The sequence below is a fragment of the Asterias rubens genome, chromosome 15 (assembly GCF_902459465.1).
Source record: "Asterias rubens chromosome 15, eAstRub1.3, whole genome shotgun sequence".
Lineage (NCBI taxonomy): Eukaryota > Metazoa > Echinodermata > Asteroidea > Forcipulatida > Asteriidae > Asterias > Asterias rubens.
Genome location: NC_047076.1, coordinates 2,357,275 through 2,376,452, shown reverse-complemented (window position 1 = coordinate 2,376,452; position 19,178 = coordinate 2,357,275). Strand labels below are relative to the sequence as shown.

At 39.0% G+C, this 19,178-nt stretch overlaps 2 protein-coding genes across 2 annotated transcripts; one reads left to right on the top strand and one right to left on the bottom strand.

The window, feature by feature from the left end:
• Window positions 1-6,416: 6,416 nt before the first annotated feature.
• On the bottom strand, window positions 6,417-9,264 carry LOC117300052 (metacaspase-1-like). The gene is made up of 3 exons (XM_033783722.1): window positions 9,028-9,264; window positions 8,098-8,332; window positions 6,417-6,841 (listed from the first exon to the last, which is right to left on the bottom strand). The coding sequence occupies exons 1-3, from the start codon at window positions 9,180-9,182 to the stop codon at window positions 6,716-6,718; spliced, it is 516 nt and encodes a 171-aa protein (XP_033639613.1). The 5' UTR covers window positions 9,183-9,264; the 3' UTR covers window positions 6,417-6,715.
• On the top strand, window positions 9,237-18,748 carry LOC117300050 (tRNA-dihydrouridine(47) synthase [NAD(P)(+)]-like). Its single transcript, XM_033783721.1, is given in 13 exon segments — window positions 9,237-9,316; window positions 10,505-10,733; window positions 11,255-12,176; window positions 12,498-12,650; window positions 13,184-13,300; window positions 13,898-13,963; window positions 14,860-14,970; window positions 15,170-15,266; window positions 15,881-16,007; window positions 16,389-16,476; window positions 17,396-17,515; window positions 17,517-17,578; window positions 18,304-18,748. Coding segments are annotated over 12 exon segments (2,142 nt in total). The 5' UTR covers window positions 9,237-9,316; window positions 10,505-10,527; the 3' UTR covers window positions 18,377-18,748.
• The last annotated feature ends 430 nt before the right edge of the window (window positions 18,749-19,178 follow it).

The window sequence follows — 19,178 nt, the reverse complement described above, 5'->3', positions numbered from 1 at the left end:
CGTACTCGGTACTTTCCCGAGCTCTGTGAAAAAAACGCAGGCATATTACTCGGTTGGGATTCGAACCCACAACCTTTGCAACTGTTGGGCAGGGGATCATAATTCTACATGTATGTGAATCCACACTTTGACCATGGCGACACAAACTGGTACACATTTTGATAAGTATGTAAAATGAAAAGTTCATCTTTTAAGAGGATGTATTTACTTCTTTCATATGCAATAACTTCTTTTTCTCTGTCATACTTTTTTTCAGAATTTTGTTTGAGAGTGCAAATAATGTATGGACATGTGAAATATGATTTAATATGTAGGTGGAATTTTTTGTTGTATGACTGCAGAGACAATGATTATTTGTAAACATGTATTATAAAAACTATAGACAAATTCCCTGGGACATTCCTGGGAAAGTTAATTCGGCCTTTCACACTAATCCTGGCAAACTCCTGGGAAACATCAACTTTCTGGGAAATAGCTACCCCTGGGTTGGGAGTAGGGTTAAGCAAGATAACCCCGGGGTCAGCATACTGAGTGGTAATTTTCCCCAGGAAAATAGCGTCAAGTGAGAACTGAACATGGGTCTGCAGTGGGGTTAAAATTCCCCAGGAATTTTCTGGGGTTTTATTCCTAGGGGATTACCTTGTTAGTGTGAAAGGGACTTGATAGGTTATGTCTTGAACTGAGAGGAGATTATGGGTATCTGCCAACTAATTACTTCAATTAGGCATCAGGTAAGTACAGTGAAGTCTGAAGAAGTCAACCCTTGAGATTATTCATTAGGACTTCATCACCAACCTTGGAGCTGCTTGTCTAAAAGACTTCTACTCGGATCTCCAAAGATAATGTTGAAGGGGTCCGTCTGCTTCTTAGGATGAGGAACTCGCTGGCTTAATGTTTCGTGGAGTCTTCTCAATTTCTTTGAATGGATAGTGAAGCTGTATTCGAGAAGGAAACTGCTGTGGACTTGTATTGTGGATCACAAGTATAAGGAGTTGGCGAAATATTAGGAGTTGACGACTCTGTGAAGGTGTTGACGACTCAATGTGTCGGACTTATTAAGAAGGAACTTGTAGCCTCTTTCTTGAAGACAGTCGGGGTCGGCTAAACTGTACCTGTGAGTTATGGAAAAGGTAGGATTTAAGTAGCTATGTCTTTTTTGTTGCAGGTTTTTAAGATCTATCTTGTGAAAGGGATACAGCTGAATAAGTATTTTGAAGATATTTATACATGTACTGTGTGTTCTTGTTTATCTTGTAAAAAATAATAAAAATATTAATGAAAAATAATGAGGGGGGATGCTGTTGGGATATGGTGAAAATTTATATAAATTTTTGTAATTGGTGGCCTTTCCCATAAAATATGTATATTACATTCACGCTTGCATTCAAAAACCATTGCTTGGCAATCGCCATAGAGGCAGACGCACAAGCCCAGAGTCGTCACACCACCCCCATCATTCCATACAGAAAGAGCGCAGTGCAATGCTCCCTCATTTTGCTTACAAATAGCGTTCGTGTGCGTGCGTAAAGTGCAGTTTGGATTCATGGGAAAGGTTCGTTTGGTTTGTTGGTTGGTTGGTTTAAGAAAATACGAGCATTTGACCTGGCTTGGATAATTATCCTGCGAGAGGGCAAGGCCATTTTCATTTTCATGCCAAGGTCACTTAAGTCCATTGAAAATCTATGGGAGACTTTTGAAGAGGCACTTGGGCAAAGACATTGTGGTCTGTGTAATTCCAGGGCCCAATCTCAAAGCATAAAGAAGCTAAGCGCCTAACAACATTATGCTTACCAGAATAAGGTTACCAGCCAAAAGAGCAATCCACATGTACCATTTGTAACTGGTATCCTGCTTAGTTTCGCTTAGCAAAAAACATTCTAAGCAACATTTGCTGTTTCAGCAGCTCTATAAAATTGGGCCCAGGTCCGTTTATGTACTGATGAGATAACTGGAACAATGGTTGTTCATTTATAGACTTGTTTTATTATCAAAATTGATTAATGGCAGTTCAGTTAGTTTGAATGTTTGAACAATGATTTTCCCCTTATTTTGTTATGACTTTTTTATGCCAAGAGTTTATTTGAAGAAACTGTTAATAAACTATTTCTCTGTGAGGGCTATTTAAATTTCTCCTGGAACAGTTGAAGGGGCAAAAAACCTGGGCCCAATTTTAACGCTCTGCTTACTACAAAATTCTGCGCTTATGATTGCCATTGTCCGCTTACAGTCCAAGCACCGAATTTCTGCGCTAGCTGTGTACATGTAAGTAAAGAATGCCAAGTAACGTTAAAAAACACAAACTTCCTGTTAACCCTTGAAAAATACACTTGACGTAAGTGCAGAATTCCCTGCTTCCATAAGCGCAGATTCTTTGATTACGGTAAAAGCAGAGCCATGAAATTGGGCCCTGGTATGTTATTATATTGAAATGTAGTTATTTTTTATCTAGCTGTCTTTCATCAATTCTATTATGGCAATGTAACCAAACCGAGGCTTGAAAGGAAAAGTCTGGTCCCTTTTTGATTATGATATTCAGATCTGTGAATTATTAACAGGTGCGTAGGGGGCAAGACAGAACTTCATCCTTAAGAGGGCAAGGTCATTTTCTTCATTTCGCACAGGGCACTTCCACTAGAAAATCTTGCAGGGGCACCAAGGCCAAGACCAGGGTCCTGTTTCATAGAGCTGCTGAGGCACAAACTATAGCTAGCATAACACAAATTTTGCTAACCAGATTAAAGTTACCTGCCAAAGTGCTATTATTCCACATGTATTTACTGTGACTGGTTTCCTGCTGATTTTTGCTCAGCAGGAAATTGTTAAGCACAATTTTCTGTTTTAAGCAGCTCTATGAAATTGGGCCCAGGTCAACAAAGGCCATTGCTTCTATGGCCTCTTTTTAAATCCAGGGCCCAATTTTATTGAGATGCTTAAGCACAAAAAGTAGCTGAGCACATCAAAATTATGCTTAGTAGAATAAGGTAACCGGCCAAAATACCATTTCACACCATTTTTGACTGGTGTCCTGCTCATTTTTGCTTAACAGGAAATTGTTAAGCAATAATCTCTGCTTTAAAGCAGCTCTATGACATTGAATCCAGACCTGGGCAACAGTGTGTAATAAATTATAAAAGCACATTCTTGGCGATTCTGTCAACAATTTTTTGAGTGAAATCAATTTCATGTTTGGCATTGGTGCCTCTTCAAAAAATTTCCCATTGAAGATTTTTTTCAACGGAAGCGCCCTTTGCAAAATGGAAATGGTCTTGCCCCTTTCAACATGTTCAAAGATGAAAACCCAGGCCTGATGTATACTCAATGAATACAGATGAAAACGATATTTTTGTTAGGGGAAGTCTCTGCCGTCTTAGTGAGAGTGACAGGTAGGTCAAATTTTGAATTGTCAACAAAAACAACTCTGTGAAAGGAACATCCGCTCCGAGAGAACCATCACCTAGGATCATCATATAGAGGGGTCTGCAGCACCAAGACATGCTGGTTATAATATCCCGATGTAAGATGGTAGAAAGCCTTACAGAAGTCCGGACGTCTGGAGAAAGGTAGGAGATTCTTTATGTATTTTATATTTTTTATGCAGAATCGATTTGAATATCTTACCAGGGTTCCACTTCAAAATAATTGGGTTTCTGCCAAGATTTACATTATGTGCTTTTGACTCTCTGTCTGTGTTGATAAGGTCGCTAGGACTGGCCAAATTGCCTCTTTATAACAGGAATGTTGTTTTAAGAGGACGGTAACACAAAAAGCAGAATTGAGATTTGGGACTTCAGGGAGAAATCTTATAAGCAGTATCTCTTACCATGGAGGAAGAAACGGTGCTCTTTTATAGCAAGGGTTGACCAAGTTATTTGTCCAACCTAAAATGTTGGCACAATTTCTCCAGCAATATTTTCAGTCCTGGTAGATGATGGCACGTCGGCAGAGTTACTGCTTTGTGATGTTTTTTAACAACAGAAGAAACCTGTTATTTTGAACAAGTTTTGGTATTGTGCCCATACTGTCAAATTGATCAAATACTCAAATACGGCAATTTATCTTTATGATGACGGTACATGTAGCTTTTGTCTTTAATGAAAAAAAAAACATCAATTTTTGCCAGACTTAAGCTTTCACAGCACCTGTAACTCTTTAATTAAAGATGTTTATTTTTAAGATAATTCCTCGGGAAATAGAACGTCATTTAGGCAACCATTTTGTTTTTTCCCCCATTCAGATCAATGTAATCAAACAGGCTGGGTTGATAAAATAGTCTGGTCCCCTTTTGGTATAATGATAATCTGTTTTCATTATGCTATTTTACATCTAGGGAACAAGACAAAGATTGGTGACATAGTCCGCTATAGCTAAAAACCATTCGACTTTTTAAAAAAAATTCTTGAAAGACAAAGAGCAGGATTGCTTTTTTTTTTTCAAACTTATTTTCTGATCTGAAAGCTCACTAAATAACAAAGTTCATACCAACACCAATCATGAAGAGAAAATATGTTTAGAATATTATCAGAGTAGAGAGCATTTTGAACATCCCTAAAGACACCGTCGCTTATTTTGATTGCCACATTTGAAATTAGCACTCGGAATTTGCGAAACAAAAGACCCATGTTTGTTGTTATCATTTAAACCATTATCTTCCAGGTTTGATGAAGATTACAACGGTTGGTTTTATGTGTGTATTGAATACTAGATCGGAATTTATTTACTCCTTCCAAAACAATAATTTACTTTCATTTTAAAGTCAAGACGAATGTGTGGTCTCTCCAAATAGTCAAGACATCGCATTTTAGCCAGAGGGGTGTCTTTTGGACACCCTGTTTTCTAATTTTTAACACCCAGTTTTTAAATTTTGGACACCCAGTTTTAGGTGTCATTTACATGTAATGTATTTCAAGTGAACAATTTAGACACCCAGTTTTAAACTTCCATCAAATTTTGACACCCTTTTACGAAATCCTGGCTAAAAACTTTTAGTTATTAAGACATGGCGACCCTATCAGAGCCAGGAAAGGGGAAGGGGCTGAATCTAAAATAGATAATGCAGAAAAGATCTTTCACAGAAAAGAGGGTTGGGATGGGAATATTAAGTTTTTATTCATATTCAGGATTGGTATAACTGCCAAAATATTTACAGAGAATGTTCATGTTTTGTGTTATTGACCAGTTACATGAAATGACATACAGTTACCTGTGGAAATTTGGGCTTAATACGTTGTGTGAGTTGGGAGAAAACAGTGATGCACAATTTTCAGCATGTAAACCCAATGTCCTTAAAGGAACACGTTGCCTTGGATCGGTCGAGTTGGTCCTTGAAAATAGTTCTGTAACCGTTTGTTGTAAAATGTATATGGTTCGAAAGATATTGTAAAAGTAGAATACAATGATCTACACAAATATGCCTCGAAATTGCGTGGTTTTCTTTTTACCCAGTCGACTAACACGGTCGGCCATTTATGGGAGTCAAAATTTTGACTCCCATAAATGGCCGACCGTGATAGTTCGCGACGTAAAAGGAAAACCGTGCAGTTTCGAGTGATACTTGTGTGGATCATTATATTCTAATTTTAAAACATCTTTCTAACCATATGCATTTCATAACAAACGGTTTCAAACGCTTTTAGTACACCAACTCGTCCGATCCAAGGCAACGTGTTCCGTTAATTTTGGTTGTATCAACGGAAATCAGCAGTCATGGTTTCCATCGACAGTTTTCTCAATTATGAATTCATTTCAGAGGGAAATTTATCCAAAGAAAAAATGGTTTTAGTATGAACTTCAAAATTAGTAAGCTTTCAACCTGAAACTAAACATTTTTTTTTATCCTTACCAATTCTGTAGACTACCTTCAAAGCACTTATTGTATGAGAGGCACAAATGGTGGCGTACTTACTGAACACCTGAGCAGGGTTGACGGACACAACACTCCGGACAAAAAGGTAACGTAACAAATCTTGTAGCTAGTTCCAGTCCTCATGATGCAGTACTATGTTACTCCATGCCGGTCCCCCAACACCAATGTGGATCTGTTGCTTCCATTCATTTGAACCTGAGTAAAAAAGCCTTTCTGGTCGACACAACACGGTGGGGTGGTAAACCACCAACGCCGTGTATGTGGGTGGTTCGATTCCATCAAAGCTTTCAGGTCCTTTTGTTTGGTACGCAGTAACACAAATGGTTTGGTCTTAAATTTTTTTAAATTCACCAACATTTCTTTTTTTAACCTTGAGAATTTTGAAATGAAAATAAACACAAAACGTGTGCCAAGGATTAAAAAAAAACGTCTTTTATTTCCCAATGTTAAAATGAGTAAAAACAAACAAATTTTTTTCAGTTTTGCAACGGCTACAAAAAGAAAATTTCAATTTGAAAAATTATTTTACAAGTCTCCCATCCAAGTGATTTGGGTTGGGTACCCGGTCATTGACAAAATCACTTTGAAACTGGGAACCAGTCTTTCAACCATGTCTTGTACACATGCATGACAGCTCTCAAGTCATCTACTTGAAGGGTAAGTATGGCTCCCTGAGCACATTATTGGCATCTCCATAGTTAAATGTCTACTGCACCTGACTATTTATGCCTCAAGCCTCACTCTGGTTCTCCTATACTTAAGAGGCTCAACACAAGATGGCCGACCTGACAACATGTTGTTGGCCTGAGTTTCTTCTTCATTGTCTATTTTCGCTGTGGTTCTTTCAAGACGTTAGGTCTTGGATGCTGGGGTCCCAGATGATGATGTCATCAGATGCTTCCATGGATCCACAACCATTGAATGTTTGTAGTACTTACTGATGTCAGCTGGCTGCCCATTGCCTGAAGATTGCCTACCCTGTAAAAAACAACAAGAGTTTATTAATTTTGGTTTCACCCATATACATGTACACCGATGTGTGTTACATTTGTAGCCCTGTATACTCAGAACTAGAACTATGTGAAAAGATAATCACAGGCATGTTACTCAAGTGGGATTCAAGCCAAATTGTAGAGCAGTTTCTTACCAACTAAACTACCAAGATTGCCCGGTAGCTAGAGGCAGTTCGAATCCTATATTTGAGCAGCGGGTACCCATTTGATCGCAAAAAGAATTCAATGTAATTTAGATGGTATACTATTGTTAACCGCCACCTGTGACATCATGCTGTTGTTCCATCGTTCCATTATGTCGCACAAATGACAAACATGCATTTCCTTGCTTGCTTCCCATGGTCTTGGTCTTAGTCTTAGTTGGGGCAAATTCAAATTATTCTACGAAACTTTTATAACATTTTAATGGAATTTTTCTTGATAATGAATCAAAGTATGCTGTTCAGGTGGTGTGGAATGGAATCTCTATAAGGGTAACTCAAGATTTACTGTACGGCTCGAAATTAACACTGGACCACAGTACCAAGGCCAGTACGTTTAGCATCGGGCCAGTAAACTCACAGTAGTCTTGTGTTTTTCAATTGGATATCGATAAAAATAGGCCAGTCCTGGAACTTCACGGAGGCCCTGAAAGGGCATGGCCTCTTTTGCCCTTGGCCTTGGTGCCCATTCAAAAATTTCCCAAAGACTTTTTAAGATTTTTCAATGGAAGTGCCCGTATCAAAATGAAAATGGCCTTGCCCTTTCAAGATGAAATTCCAGGCTTGATAGGCTACCTCATTGTGCAATATCTTTGTGAGAAAATAGTTGACTATTTGAGTCTGATAAACATCTTTCAATCCTGTTGAGTACCAAAGTACTTATTACACATGCAAGACAAATGAGGATCATTTTCTCTAGGGGCTTGTTCAACTCATTTTGATTCTGGTCTTATAAAATAAATTCTGGTCCAGTAAAAATGTTGAGCTTGAAACCCTACAGTCTTGTTGTAGATATTCCCCCCGGGCACTGTAAAAAGTCTTGACCAGGCCTGGAATACTTTGGAGCAATGGAGGTGTTTGCCTCCATGCCTTCTGGACATCGCCTTTGTGCCCTTGAAATGCTCAAGTAGTCACTTACAATTTCCTCATAGCCATAGGGTGTCCTTTAGTTACCAAGCAAGGAGAAAATGCCTTGATGCCCTTGCCGTTTCATAAATGAGTACAGGCCTGCTAAACTAACCTGTCCTCTGGAGAAGTTTCTTGGGGATGAGTGTCTCGGGGATGAGTATGATCCCCCTCCGGAGTTCCTCCCTCCAAACTGATACCGAGGGGAGTTTCCCCCTCCCCCTCCTCCATGTCCCATTCTGTGTTGGTGGCCGGGTGCCTGTTGCATGAAGGGTGACGAGGGGTACATTGGTGAGAACTGTCCCCGGGGGGATTGATGGGGGCTTGGAGAATGCCCTTGCGGCGGACCTCTGTTGAAAAAATATAAGCATAATTTAAATTCTACAGTTCACATTAGCCCCACTTGTGTGGCCAAGAATAGCTGAATCCTTCAGCTATCCTTCCTTGGCCCATGGAGCAACCACACAAGTGGGGCTACAGTTCACATATAACTTAGTTAACATTTTCAGAATGAAAATAAATACACATGACAACTGAATTAAAATGTTATAATTTATTAAGGTACACAAAAACAATCCACTAAAATTAAATAAATCTGGTTATAAACATTAACAAAAAAATACGCACTAACTAACCAGTGCAGTGGTTTAGTGCGTATTTTTTTGTTAATGTTTACATTTTTACAATTAAGTTAACGGAAAAGTTTCCGTATGGCGCCACCACTTTTTCATTCGAAATAAAATAATATAGTATCTAATTTACCTGATTGATATATCCCTTTTTGTAAAAATGAGTGAAAAAGTGGTGGCGCCATACGGAAAGTTATCCAAGTTAACATTTGATGATGAATATGCAGAACAGGTGAACATCATTAGACCCAGTGACTGGGGCGCTAGATTCCTTTTTTCGAAATTTTGACATTTGACCGACATTTGACGGAAAACATGTAAATTTGTGCACTTTTCCATATGTGTCGAAAATACACTACTCTCTCATTAAAAACAGTATAAAACACTCAACAAAATAGCTGTAACAATATTTTTACCTGTCGAATCTGTTGTGTGGAGAGGGACCTCGCGGACCCCAAAATCCTGGATTTCCAGAATGAGGTGTCCCTCTTGGAGGCATGGGTGAGTCCCCCCATCCTGGTACACCCCCACTGTAGGGGTTCTGCTGATTATTATTGCCCCAGCGACTCATATTTCTTGGACAGAATTTCTGTAATTTTTAGAGGCACGGAAGGACATTATTTTTTATTTAATTACCATATTCGGACACTAGAGGGCGCTGTTCAGACTTTCTGAAAAGTGCAAAAAGAAAAGCAAGAGACACACGTGAGTTTTGGGGGAAAATTATAGCTAGAAATTGTAGTTTTTCTGTATATGTGTAAAACTATAGTCATGGGAAAATTCTTGCGCTATTTTGGTATGATTGTTTTAGCGTTTAACATTCAGAGAAATAATGCAGAAGTTGCACTAATTGGCAAAGCCAAAGCTCACTCATCACTTCTACTACTTCTCTACTCAACTTCGTTACTTGGCATGAATGGCAAAGTCCTTAATGTCCTTCAGTCAGGATGTACACGCCAAGGGTTGGTTTGCTCTCGGATCCTTGCTCTCCCCTGCGGCACTGCATGCTGCCAACCCTGCATGCAATTTATGGATAACTTTCCGTATGGCGCCACCACTTTTTCACTCATTTTTACAAAAAGGGATATATCAATCAGGTAAATTAGATACTATAATATTTATTTCGAATGAAAAAGTGGTGGCGCCATACGGAAACTTTTCCCAATTTATTTGCATTTAAAAAGTACCTTCATTTTAGTAGTAATAAACCAAAGACAGCAGCATGCAGTGATCAGAGCAGAGGTTGTAATTTGTTTTACTTTAACAAAAGTTTACGCTGAGGGGTGAGGGGGAGGGGCTGAGACCTCAATAAAAATGTTTTATAATTGTGAGAGACCTCGACAAAAACATTTTATTTAGTTAGTGAGTGAGATGAGAGCAGATCGAATGACTTTTATTATAAAATAGACTGAGAATGAGATCAGAGTTTGCATAAAAATTAGTTGCGATACTGTACATTATCGCAACTACATAAAAATAAGAATCAGATTCGGAAGTGAACAAGTCAAATATTTTCATTTAAAAAATCAAACTGATTTACTAAATAGATGATTGCAAACTACTTACCAAACAAAATCTAAAATGGCCTCATGTTTCAACCCTATCCATTTATTCAATCAGTATTCTTCTAAAATTCTATTGAGATAGATTCTGCAAACATGGCAAGGGTCGAAACCTCAGGTCATTTACAAATATTATTTGCATTAGAAATAAAACAGGCATCATTAATTAATTGAGAAAAGAATGGGTTTGGCTGAAATGTATCGGCGAGGGTAGTTGTGACTCCGGCTTCGCTGTCGGGAGGAGGGTTACGTTATCACAACCACCGCGTAGGGCTGAAATGTATTGATACAATAGGTGATAACATGATTTTTGCATTTTTTTCATTTATAGACAAAGGAGCTGATTTTTAAAAGATGGAGAACGTAGGCACAGCTAGCGATACCATGGAGGAAGAAGTAAAGAGTGGGTCTAGTGTTACTCTTACGACAGAAGACGGTCCTAAGGAGGCAGCAGCTCAAGAAGAGAAAAATTCAGATGAGAGGCCGCTAAGTGAAGAGGACAAACAGAAACTTGCTAAGATGCTCAACGAAAGACAAGGAAACGCCAAAATCAAGAGCGAGTAAGACTTGGTTGTGTATCAGTCAAGCCCCTAATACCCATTCCCCTCCATGCAGGGCTGGAGTTTTACTCTGGATTGCAAAATTTATTTTACTCTGGATTTTTTCAAAGAAAATTACGCCCGATAATGACAAAGTTTTTTTAAAAGGATTACAGCGCCCTAGTCACTGGGTCTTACAAAAAGCTAAGATTGATCGTTACTGCAGATCAATCGTAGTTGCTTAGTAAAGTGTGATGTCACAATATAATCACTACATGATTGATGATACTGATAATTTTTGTCTTATGATAGATTTTATTTCTTTGTGAAGTCGAGCGTTGTAAACTCATGACCGGACTTCAGTCCAGCATTCTTGTGTTTGTGTGCAAGTTGACTTGCAGTCTGATAAATATAATTCTGTGGATAGTTGAAGAATACTTACTCATAATACATGTGAGATAAGTCTACTTTTATTACCCGTTCAAACTCAAACAGTTCAAATGTCTTCCTATTTATTGTTTGTGTATTATTGTGTTCCCTAGATACATCAACTACACCAAGGTACATTTGAGGTACGGGTTGGTGCTTTCTGACGATCAGGCGCCCCGGAAAGCTGAAACAGCCAGCCGTCCAGCAGAAAGCAGAGATGAACCGAAAAGCAAACGTCAAAAGAAGGCCAGAGGTATGAACCAGAACCGACCTCGCACCCGATGGATACCGGTCGGCGAGAAACTCTGCCCTAAGGTAATCAACGGGCAGGAGTGTCAATATGGGGACCAGTGTAGATACCTGCATGACCTGAAGGCAGCGGGGGCAAAGCGGTTGCCTGATATCGGAGATCGTTGCTACAACTTTGAGACGTTTGGAAAATGTCACTTTGGAGTCTTGTGCCGATTTGGTAGTTGTCATCTCACCGAGGACTTTGAGAATGTTGTTGAGAATGAGAAGTTTGAGGCAAACTTGAACAAGTCGACAACGTCAAACAGTCTGTCGATCGATCTTAAAGTAAAACTACGGAAGCGGAGGGGAACTTTTGAGAGAAGCGATAAATTCCTGGCGCAGCTTTCAAACCAGAAGAAAAATCCAAGAAAGCAAGTTGGTAACAAAGCAGATGTGAACACAGGTGCAGCGCAAAGTACTACAGGTAGTAACAGTAGTTCACTGGTCCCTGAGCAGCCTAGTGAAGATGGCAAGAGCAGCATGAATATTCATCAGCATGAGACAGCCAATCAGAGTCAGGTATCAGCAGCTGAAAAGGAAACAACCAATCAGAGCTCTGAAGACCCAGGAGTGAGCCTTGTTACTCCTCCAGCGACAGCCAATCAAGAAGTAGATTCTATTGCCGAGTCAAACAAACACTCCTCATCTGGGGTTGTTACCGATCAGGATTTGGTAAAATTACGAAAAAGTGAAAAGAAAAAATTGAACGTAGAAGGGAAATCCTACCTGGCTCCTCTGACAACAGTAAGTGTATCATTTTTAACTCCCCTCCTGACCCAGATTCAACCCCACTCCTGACCCAGTTTTAACCCTCCTCCTGACCCAGATTCAATCCCCTCCTGACCCAGATTCAATCCCCTCCTGACCCAGATTCAATCCCCTCCTGACCCAGATCCAATCCCCTCCTGACCCAGATCCAACCCACCCCTGACCCAAAATCAACCCCACCCCTGACCCAAATTCAACCCCACCCCCTGACACAGATACAACCCCCACTTCTGACCCCGATCTAAACCCCCCCTAAGTTTAATATAGCTAAATATGAGAACATCTTCTTCTGCCTAGGTTGGTAATCTTCCCTTCCGTCGAGTCTGCAAACGTCTTGGGGCTGATATCACTTGTGGTGAGATGGCAATGTCGACCAACCTCCTCCAGGGTCAACCGTCAGAGTGGGCACTGCTCAAGAGACACTCATCTGAAGATGTCTTTGGTGTTCAGGTACTACTACTAATACCTAAAACAGGGATGTGATTTCTCAATTTTTAACTGGAAATCCGGCTATTTTATTACCAAAATAAATTTTAAGAATGCCCCAGATTGCAGAGCTGCCGTCGATTTCACAAAACTCTTCCTAACTTAAGACTAGCCTTAGAACTTAGGACGAGTCCCAACCGTGCACTGTAGCATGCAGACCTTAAGATTAATCCTAAGTTAGGAAGAGTTACTCGTCCTAACTCGAGCTAAGACGAGTCCTAACTCTGTGTGAAATCGACGGCAGGGCTTTTAAGACTAAAGATAAATGTATTTGAGCAGGCTTTTGCCCTCGCAAGCTTGCACACTTTGTGCTCACAGTGCAGGGTTTTTTCATCAGCCTGTCAATCAATCAATCAATTGTAACATTTATATGGCACCATATTCTAACGATCATTGCTCATGGCGCCTCTTGAAGAGAATGTGGTATAACTTGCATAATAAAACAATAAAATGGTAGCCAATTTTCAGTGTTTTCTGATTTTGTTTTCTATTTGTAGCTTGCTGGGTACTTCCCTGACACTGTCAGCAGGTGTTCTGAGCTTGTCAACACCTACTGCGACGTTGACTTTGTGGACCTGAACGTTGGATGCCCAATTGATCTTGTTTATATGAAGGTAAATTATTTACAATCCAGAATGTGATTTTAGTGGCCCTTGAGCTTCGCTCTTGAAGGGGGCCCAGCAACGTTTCTCTGAGACGGGCCATGTGTTTGTGGCATTGTAAGTTTGTAATGGAACCTTGCTGAGGGCACCACTGCAAAAGCACAGGGCACCACGGCAATTGCTGTGGGTGCCGTGGGTTGTTTCAAAGCCTGATTTGGGATTTTATTTCAAATCTTGTTTACTCTTTAAATTTTCTTAGTGGCAATCACCAAAGGGAGAAACAAATAGTCCACATTGTGTCAAAACTTGTAGTTTTGTATTTCTGGGCGGAATTTCAAAGAGTTGTTAAGCACAAAAAGTAGCTCAAACACAAGATAATTATGCAAGTTCCCTGTTGCAAGATGGCTGAAATTGTAAACAGATTGAGCTTGGCCAGATCCTGCAAAAGCAACGAAAAAATTGTGAATACACACAAGACTGTTTTTCTTGAATTGGATACACCTTTTAAAACATTTTGACCTCTCTTACATTACAACCTTTGAACTTTCTTTCAACCTTTGACCTTTCTTACCTTTCTTACATCTTTGACCTTTGCTTGACCTCAAACAGGGAGGCGGCAGTGCGCTGATGGGCCGGACAGGCAAGTTGGAGGAGATTGTCCGCGGTATGGATGCTGTAAGTTGAACCTACAGATTTTAATTTTATAGATGTTAGTTTTGCATCTGGGATAAAGAATATAATTTGTCTTCATCTTTACACCTACGTGTATTTAAAGACACTGGACACTATTGGTAATTACTCAAATAATTATTAGCATAAAACCTTACTTGGTAACGAGTAATGGGGAGAGGTTGATAGAATAAAACATTGTGAGAAACGGCTCCCTCTGAAGTGACGTAGTTTTCGAGAAAGAAGAATTTTCCACAAATTTGATTTCGAGACCTCAGATTTAGAACTCAAAATCAAGCATCTGATGAAAGCACAAAACTTTGTGTGACAAGGGTGTTTTTTCTTTCATTATTATCTCGCAACTTCGATGACCAATTGCGCTCAAATTTTCACAGGTTTGTTATTTTATGCATACGTTGAGATACAGCAAGTGAAAAGACTGGTCTTGGACAATCACCAATAGTGTCCAGTGTCTTTAAAACCTTACTTGGTAACGAGTAATGGTTAGCTGTTGATAGTATAAAACATTGTGAGAAACGGCTCACTCTGAAGTAACGTAGTTTTTGAGAAAGAGGTAATTTCGCACTAAAATAGTTAAAGGCTTCAGCTGATACCTTCTATTATGCATCTGAAAGCACACAAAGTAATGAAACAAGGGTGTTTTTATTTCTTTCATTATTCTCTTGCAAATTCGATGACCAATTGAACGCAAATTTTCACAGGTTTGATATTTTATGATATGTTGGGGTACACCAAGTGAGAACCAACACTACTCCACAGAGATTTACACATAGAGCTACTGCAAATCCCCTCTTAATTATACTCTCACCATGCGATGTTTCAATTCCAACTTTTCATGGGTTGATTTTTATTTTACCTGTTTTTTTTTTTACTTTGTTGAGGTTTTGGACGTTCCTGTGACAGTGAAGATGAGAGCTGGTATATCGGACAAGAATTATTTCGCTCACAAGCTCATCCCAAAAGTATTTGACTGGGGAGCCTCTGTGGTTACAGTAAGCTTTACAATAAGTATTTATTTCCATGGAAACAATACAAAAGTATGTTTTTTTTTCCTTTGCGATTTTCCTTTTTTTTTTTTTTCTCTCCTTGGGTCAAAATCTTTTTTGCGGCAATTCCCTATCATAATTGCTCAGTTTCAGTTTTCTTTTTCTTTTTAACTCACAAATGTTTTCTTTGTATATAATCCTGAAGTTACATGGCCGGAGTCGTGAACAGCGCTACACTCGAAGCGCCGATTGGGCATACATCAAAGAGTGCGTGGATGCAGCTAAGCCCCATCCTGTTATAGGTAATAATTTCTTGAAAATTACAGCAAATTGCTGGCACTGATCAAGGAGTCCGCATCAAAACTCATTCACTGGTAACCAAAACATGGCTGCAGTAAACGTGGTGGACCAAAATCGACCCACTTAGATGTTTGAAGAAAGACTATTGCTCTACCCCCTATTGCCACCCCCATTAGCGTACACTATATCCCTACACACATCACACCAGCCCAAATCTCTTTGTTATTGAAACTTACCCTTTGAATATGCAATGAAGTTACTGGACCCTAAACCTGAGACCATACAAATCAAGGCGCGGTACTACACAATAGACATGGGTTATGTACAATCATGGCCACTGGGTTCTGGACAATTTACAATTTATGTACAAGGGGATTAGGGAAAACATGCAAATCAGAAAATGAATATTCATACTACATCAAAATACTAGGTTTTTTGTGACAGGAATATTAAATCCTTCCTTCAGCTCCCCTGAATTCTTTCTACTATAAATAATTTTGCTTCCCGTAGCCATCTGTAGCCCCATACAAAGATTTGCTTTTAGCCTTGTTCGGGGGCAACTTGCATAAAATAACTTCAAATAAACTAGTAACAATTATTCATGTTATTCCACCAGGAAATGGAGATATTCTTTCATACGAAGACATGACGGCTCATTTAGAGAACTCTGGAGCAGCCGGGGTCATGATAGCAAGAGGGGCGCTCATCAAGCCGTGGCTCTTCACTGAGATCAAAGAGCAAAGGTCAGTATGGGTATGCATGCATCTCATTTCAATATTCAAGACCTCATATAAACATGCAAGTGTCTAATTTGAATATGCATAACTGATAACTACATCACTGTTAACCTTGCGCCCTTTCTTTTGGGGGGGGGGGTGTTGGCATTTGTCAAAAATTAGTTCGCAATTAGTGTGTCCATAATATGATAAGTTTATCGCTAAAATAAATGGTGTCAATATAAACCACAAGGGAAACTGACTGGGTAAATTTTGAAATGATTTTGGGGGTTGAACAAAGAATTGACTAGAGTGGGATTCGAACCAACGACCTCCGGATTAACGTGCCGGCGCTCAACGAAACTGTTAACTGTTGTATTATTATTTTATTTAACACATTTGTTTCAGACATTGGGACATTTCAGCCAATGAGAGATTGGATATTCTCAGGGAGTACACCAATTACGGCCTGGAACACTGGGGCTCAGACACTGAGGTAAGAGTTACATAAAACCTGATCTGATTGGTTGCTGTAGATACAATATGGCAACATCTCTACAAATGCACCAATTGCAGCGTCTTACACTTGGTGGACTGACACTGAGGTAGGAGTTGTAAGAGGTATGATCTGGTTGGATGATGGAATTAAAATAAGTGATTTCTTTCAAAAACGCACCAATATCAGCAAGGGACACTGGTTTTGGTTGCTGAGTCATCAGGGTGTTGGTTCAAATCCCAGCCGTGACACTTGTTTTCTTGATCAAGACACTCAACTGTAACTGCTTTTCTTCACCTAGAGGTAAATTTGAGGGCAGATTTGTTTTTTGTGATTAATTTAGCTTAGTGCTCTTTGGAAGCACATGCTGTATACTTCCAAGGGAGCTGAGCTGATTTAAGAATTGAAAGATATAACCCAGTGACCAGGGGGTAATAGTGTTCGAAGCGCAATGATAATTCTTTGGAATTGCGATTTATAAGAGTCGATGTTATCGTGAAGCAAGCATTGAAGAAAAAGGGGGAACAAAGTTAACAAATTCCAAATCTGAAATCATTTCCTTGAGAATGAAGGAACAAAACTAAAAAAAATCAAATATAGAATGATTTTTCTTAACTTTGTCCAAACTTACTCGTCCTAACTAAGATAAGACTAGTCTTAACTCTTTGGGAAATCCATCCCAGGGCCTTGAGAATTTGAGAACAAAATTAAAAAATTTCGAATCTGGAATAATTTTTCTTTTCCTTGACCAGGGGTCTATTTCACAAAGAGTTGGGAGATTTAAAAACTTAAGGCTTGTCCTAACTTAGGACGAGTAACTCGTCCTAACTAAGATAAGACTCTTTGTGAAATACAGAGAATTGGAGAACAAAATTAACAAAATTTCAAATCTGAAATTATTTTTCTTTTCCTTGAGCAGGGTCTTGAGAAGACTCGTCGTTTCCTTCTTGAATGGCTCTCATTTCTTCATCGCTACATCCCAGTTGGCATCCTGGAGCGACTGCCTCAGAAGATTCAAGAGCGCCCTCCTTTCTACGTCGGGACGCAACGACTTAGAGACCTTGATGTCGAGCACCAACTGTAACGACTGGGTCAAGATAAGGTATTTTAATGATGTTGTTTTAAATTTTAATGGCACTGCAGCCAATTTCCTGAAATGCTAGGATTAATCATATCTCGAGTTTAGACGTAAGACGACTAACTCATCCTAACTGAAGGATTTGTTAAATGCGTCCTAACATCTATGGATACCGAACTTAACTCATCCTAAGTCCTAAGATTCATCCTAAGTTAGGAAGAGTTTCGTGAAATCGACAGCAGGAAATATTTGGTTTTTACTCAAAATATATGTTAAGATACAAACTTACTTGGTAACGAACAACAGAGAGCTGTTGATAGTATAAAACATTGTGAGAAACGACTCCCTCTGAAGTAACGTAGTTTTTGAGAACAATGGTAATTTCACTCTCAAATATTTGAATCTGAGAAAGGCTTCAGGACTGAAGCCTTTCTCAGGCATCTGAAGCAAAGAAGTTTGTACAACAAGGGTGTATTTCTTTCCTTATTTTCTTGCAACTTATATGACCAATTAAGGCCAGGTTTTCATAGGTTTGTTATTTTATGGATATGTTGGATTACACCAAGTCAGAATACTGGTTTTTGACAATTAACATTATGTGTCCAGTGCCTTTAATGATGTATTATAGTTGTGATTCAGTTTTTACTTTTGGATGACTACGGTATTATTATGAATAAACCTTCTATCTATTTATCTCTCTCTTAGTCGTAGTTCTAAATTTTGATGCTGCTGTATTTTCTTTTCCTCAGTGAGATGTTACTTGGTCCGATTCCTGACAGTTTCTTGTTTCTTCCGAAGCATAAAGCCAACTCTTACAGCTGAATCAGCTCAGCGTCTTGATCCATCAGGAAAAAAAACCCACCGATCCATGAACATCATCGATCGACGGCAAACTATAGACGACTCGGTTTCCATAACAAGTACACCAAAGTTTAGGGACATTTGATAAGTTTCTGAGAAACAAAATTTTAGTTTTTGATGAAATGTTAAAGGGAAGGTATACGTTTGGTAATTTCTCTTAAAATTAATGGCAATAAAATCTTTTGGTTTATGGAAGCCTACAGCAGCTTTTGATAATTTAAAGCATTTTGAGAAGTAATGTGGTTTGATAAAAATATCATTAATTATTAATTTTGAATCTGTGAAGTGTACAGGGGTGGATTTCACAAAGAGTTAAGATAGTCTTATCTCGAGTTAGGACAATTTACTCGTCCTGAATTAGGACTAGCCATACGTTTTTTATATCTCTGGTGCTAACTCTTAGTGAAATCGTCCCCTGGAAACGTTTCTTAGATTGTGTGTTCCTTTCGACATTATTCTTCATGCTTGAACATATTTGCTCCAGATTATTGGGCGATATCTTAAAAATATGACCAATTTTATAATGAATTATTTTGATATTGAAAAAAGTTTCGCTTGGGGGTATCAAACACAGTGGCATATATTGCACCTTTTTGCAGGAAGTTTAATTAAAGACTTGTAACTTTTTTCCCCATTTTCGTAAGGGCTCTAACTAGTGGAAAATGAGTGCATCACAAAACTTTTACCTTAGAGCCCCTCTCTAATACAACATGGCCATGGCAAACTGAAAAACACTAGTTTTCATTAGTTCACCTTTTCCTTT

What these genes read in the sequence shown, in the direction of transcription:
- LOC117300052 (XM_033783722.1), bottom strand. Translation starts at nt 9,182, where the DNA reads ATGAGTCGCTGGGGCAATAATAATCAGCAGAACCCCTACAGTGGGGGT. An exon ending in CCACACAACAGATTCGACAG is followed by an intron (nt 8,333 to 9,027) that starts GTAAAAATATTG and finishes TTTTTTCAACAG; the next exon opens with AGGTCCGCCGCAAGGGCATT. An exon ending in GAAACTTCTCCAGAGGACAG is followed by an intron (nt 6,842 to 8,097) that starts GTTAGTTTAGCA and finishes TGTTTTTTACAG; the next exon opens with GGTAGGCAATCTTCAGGCAA.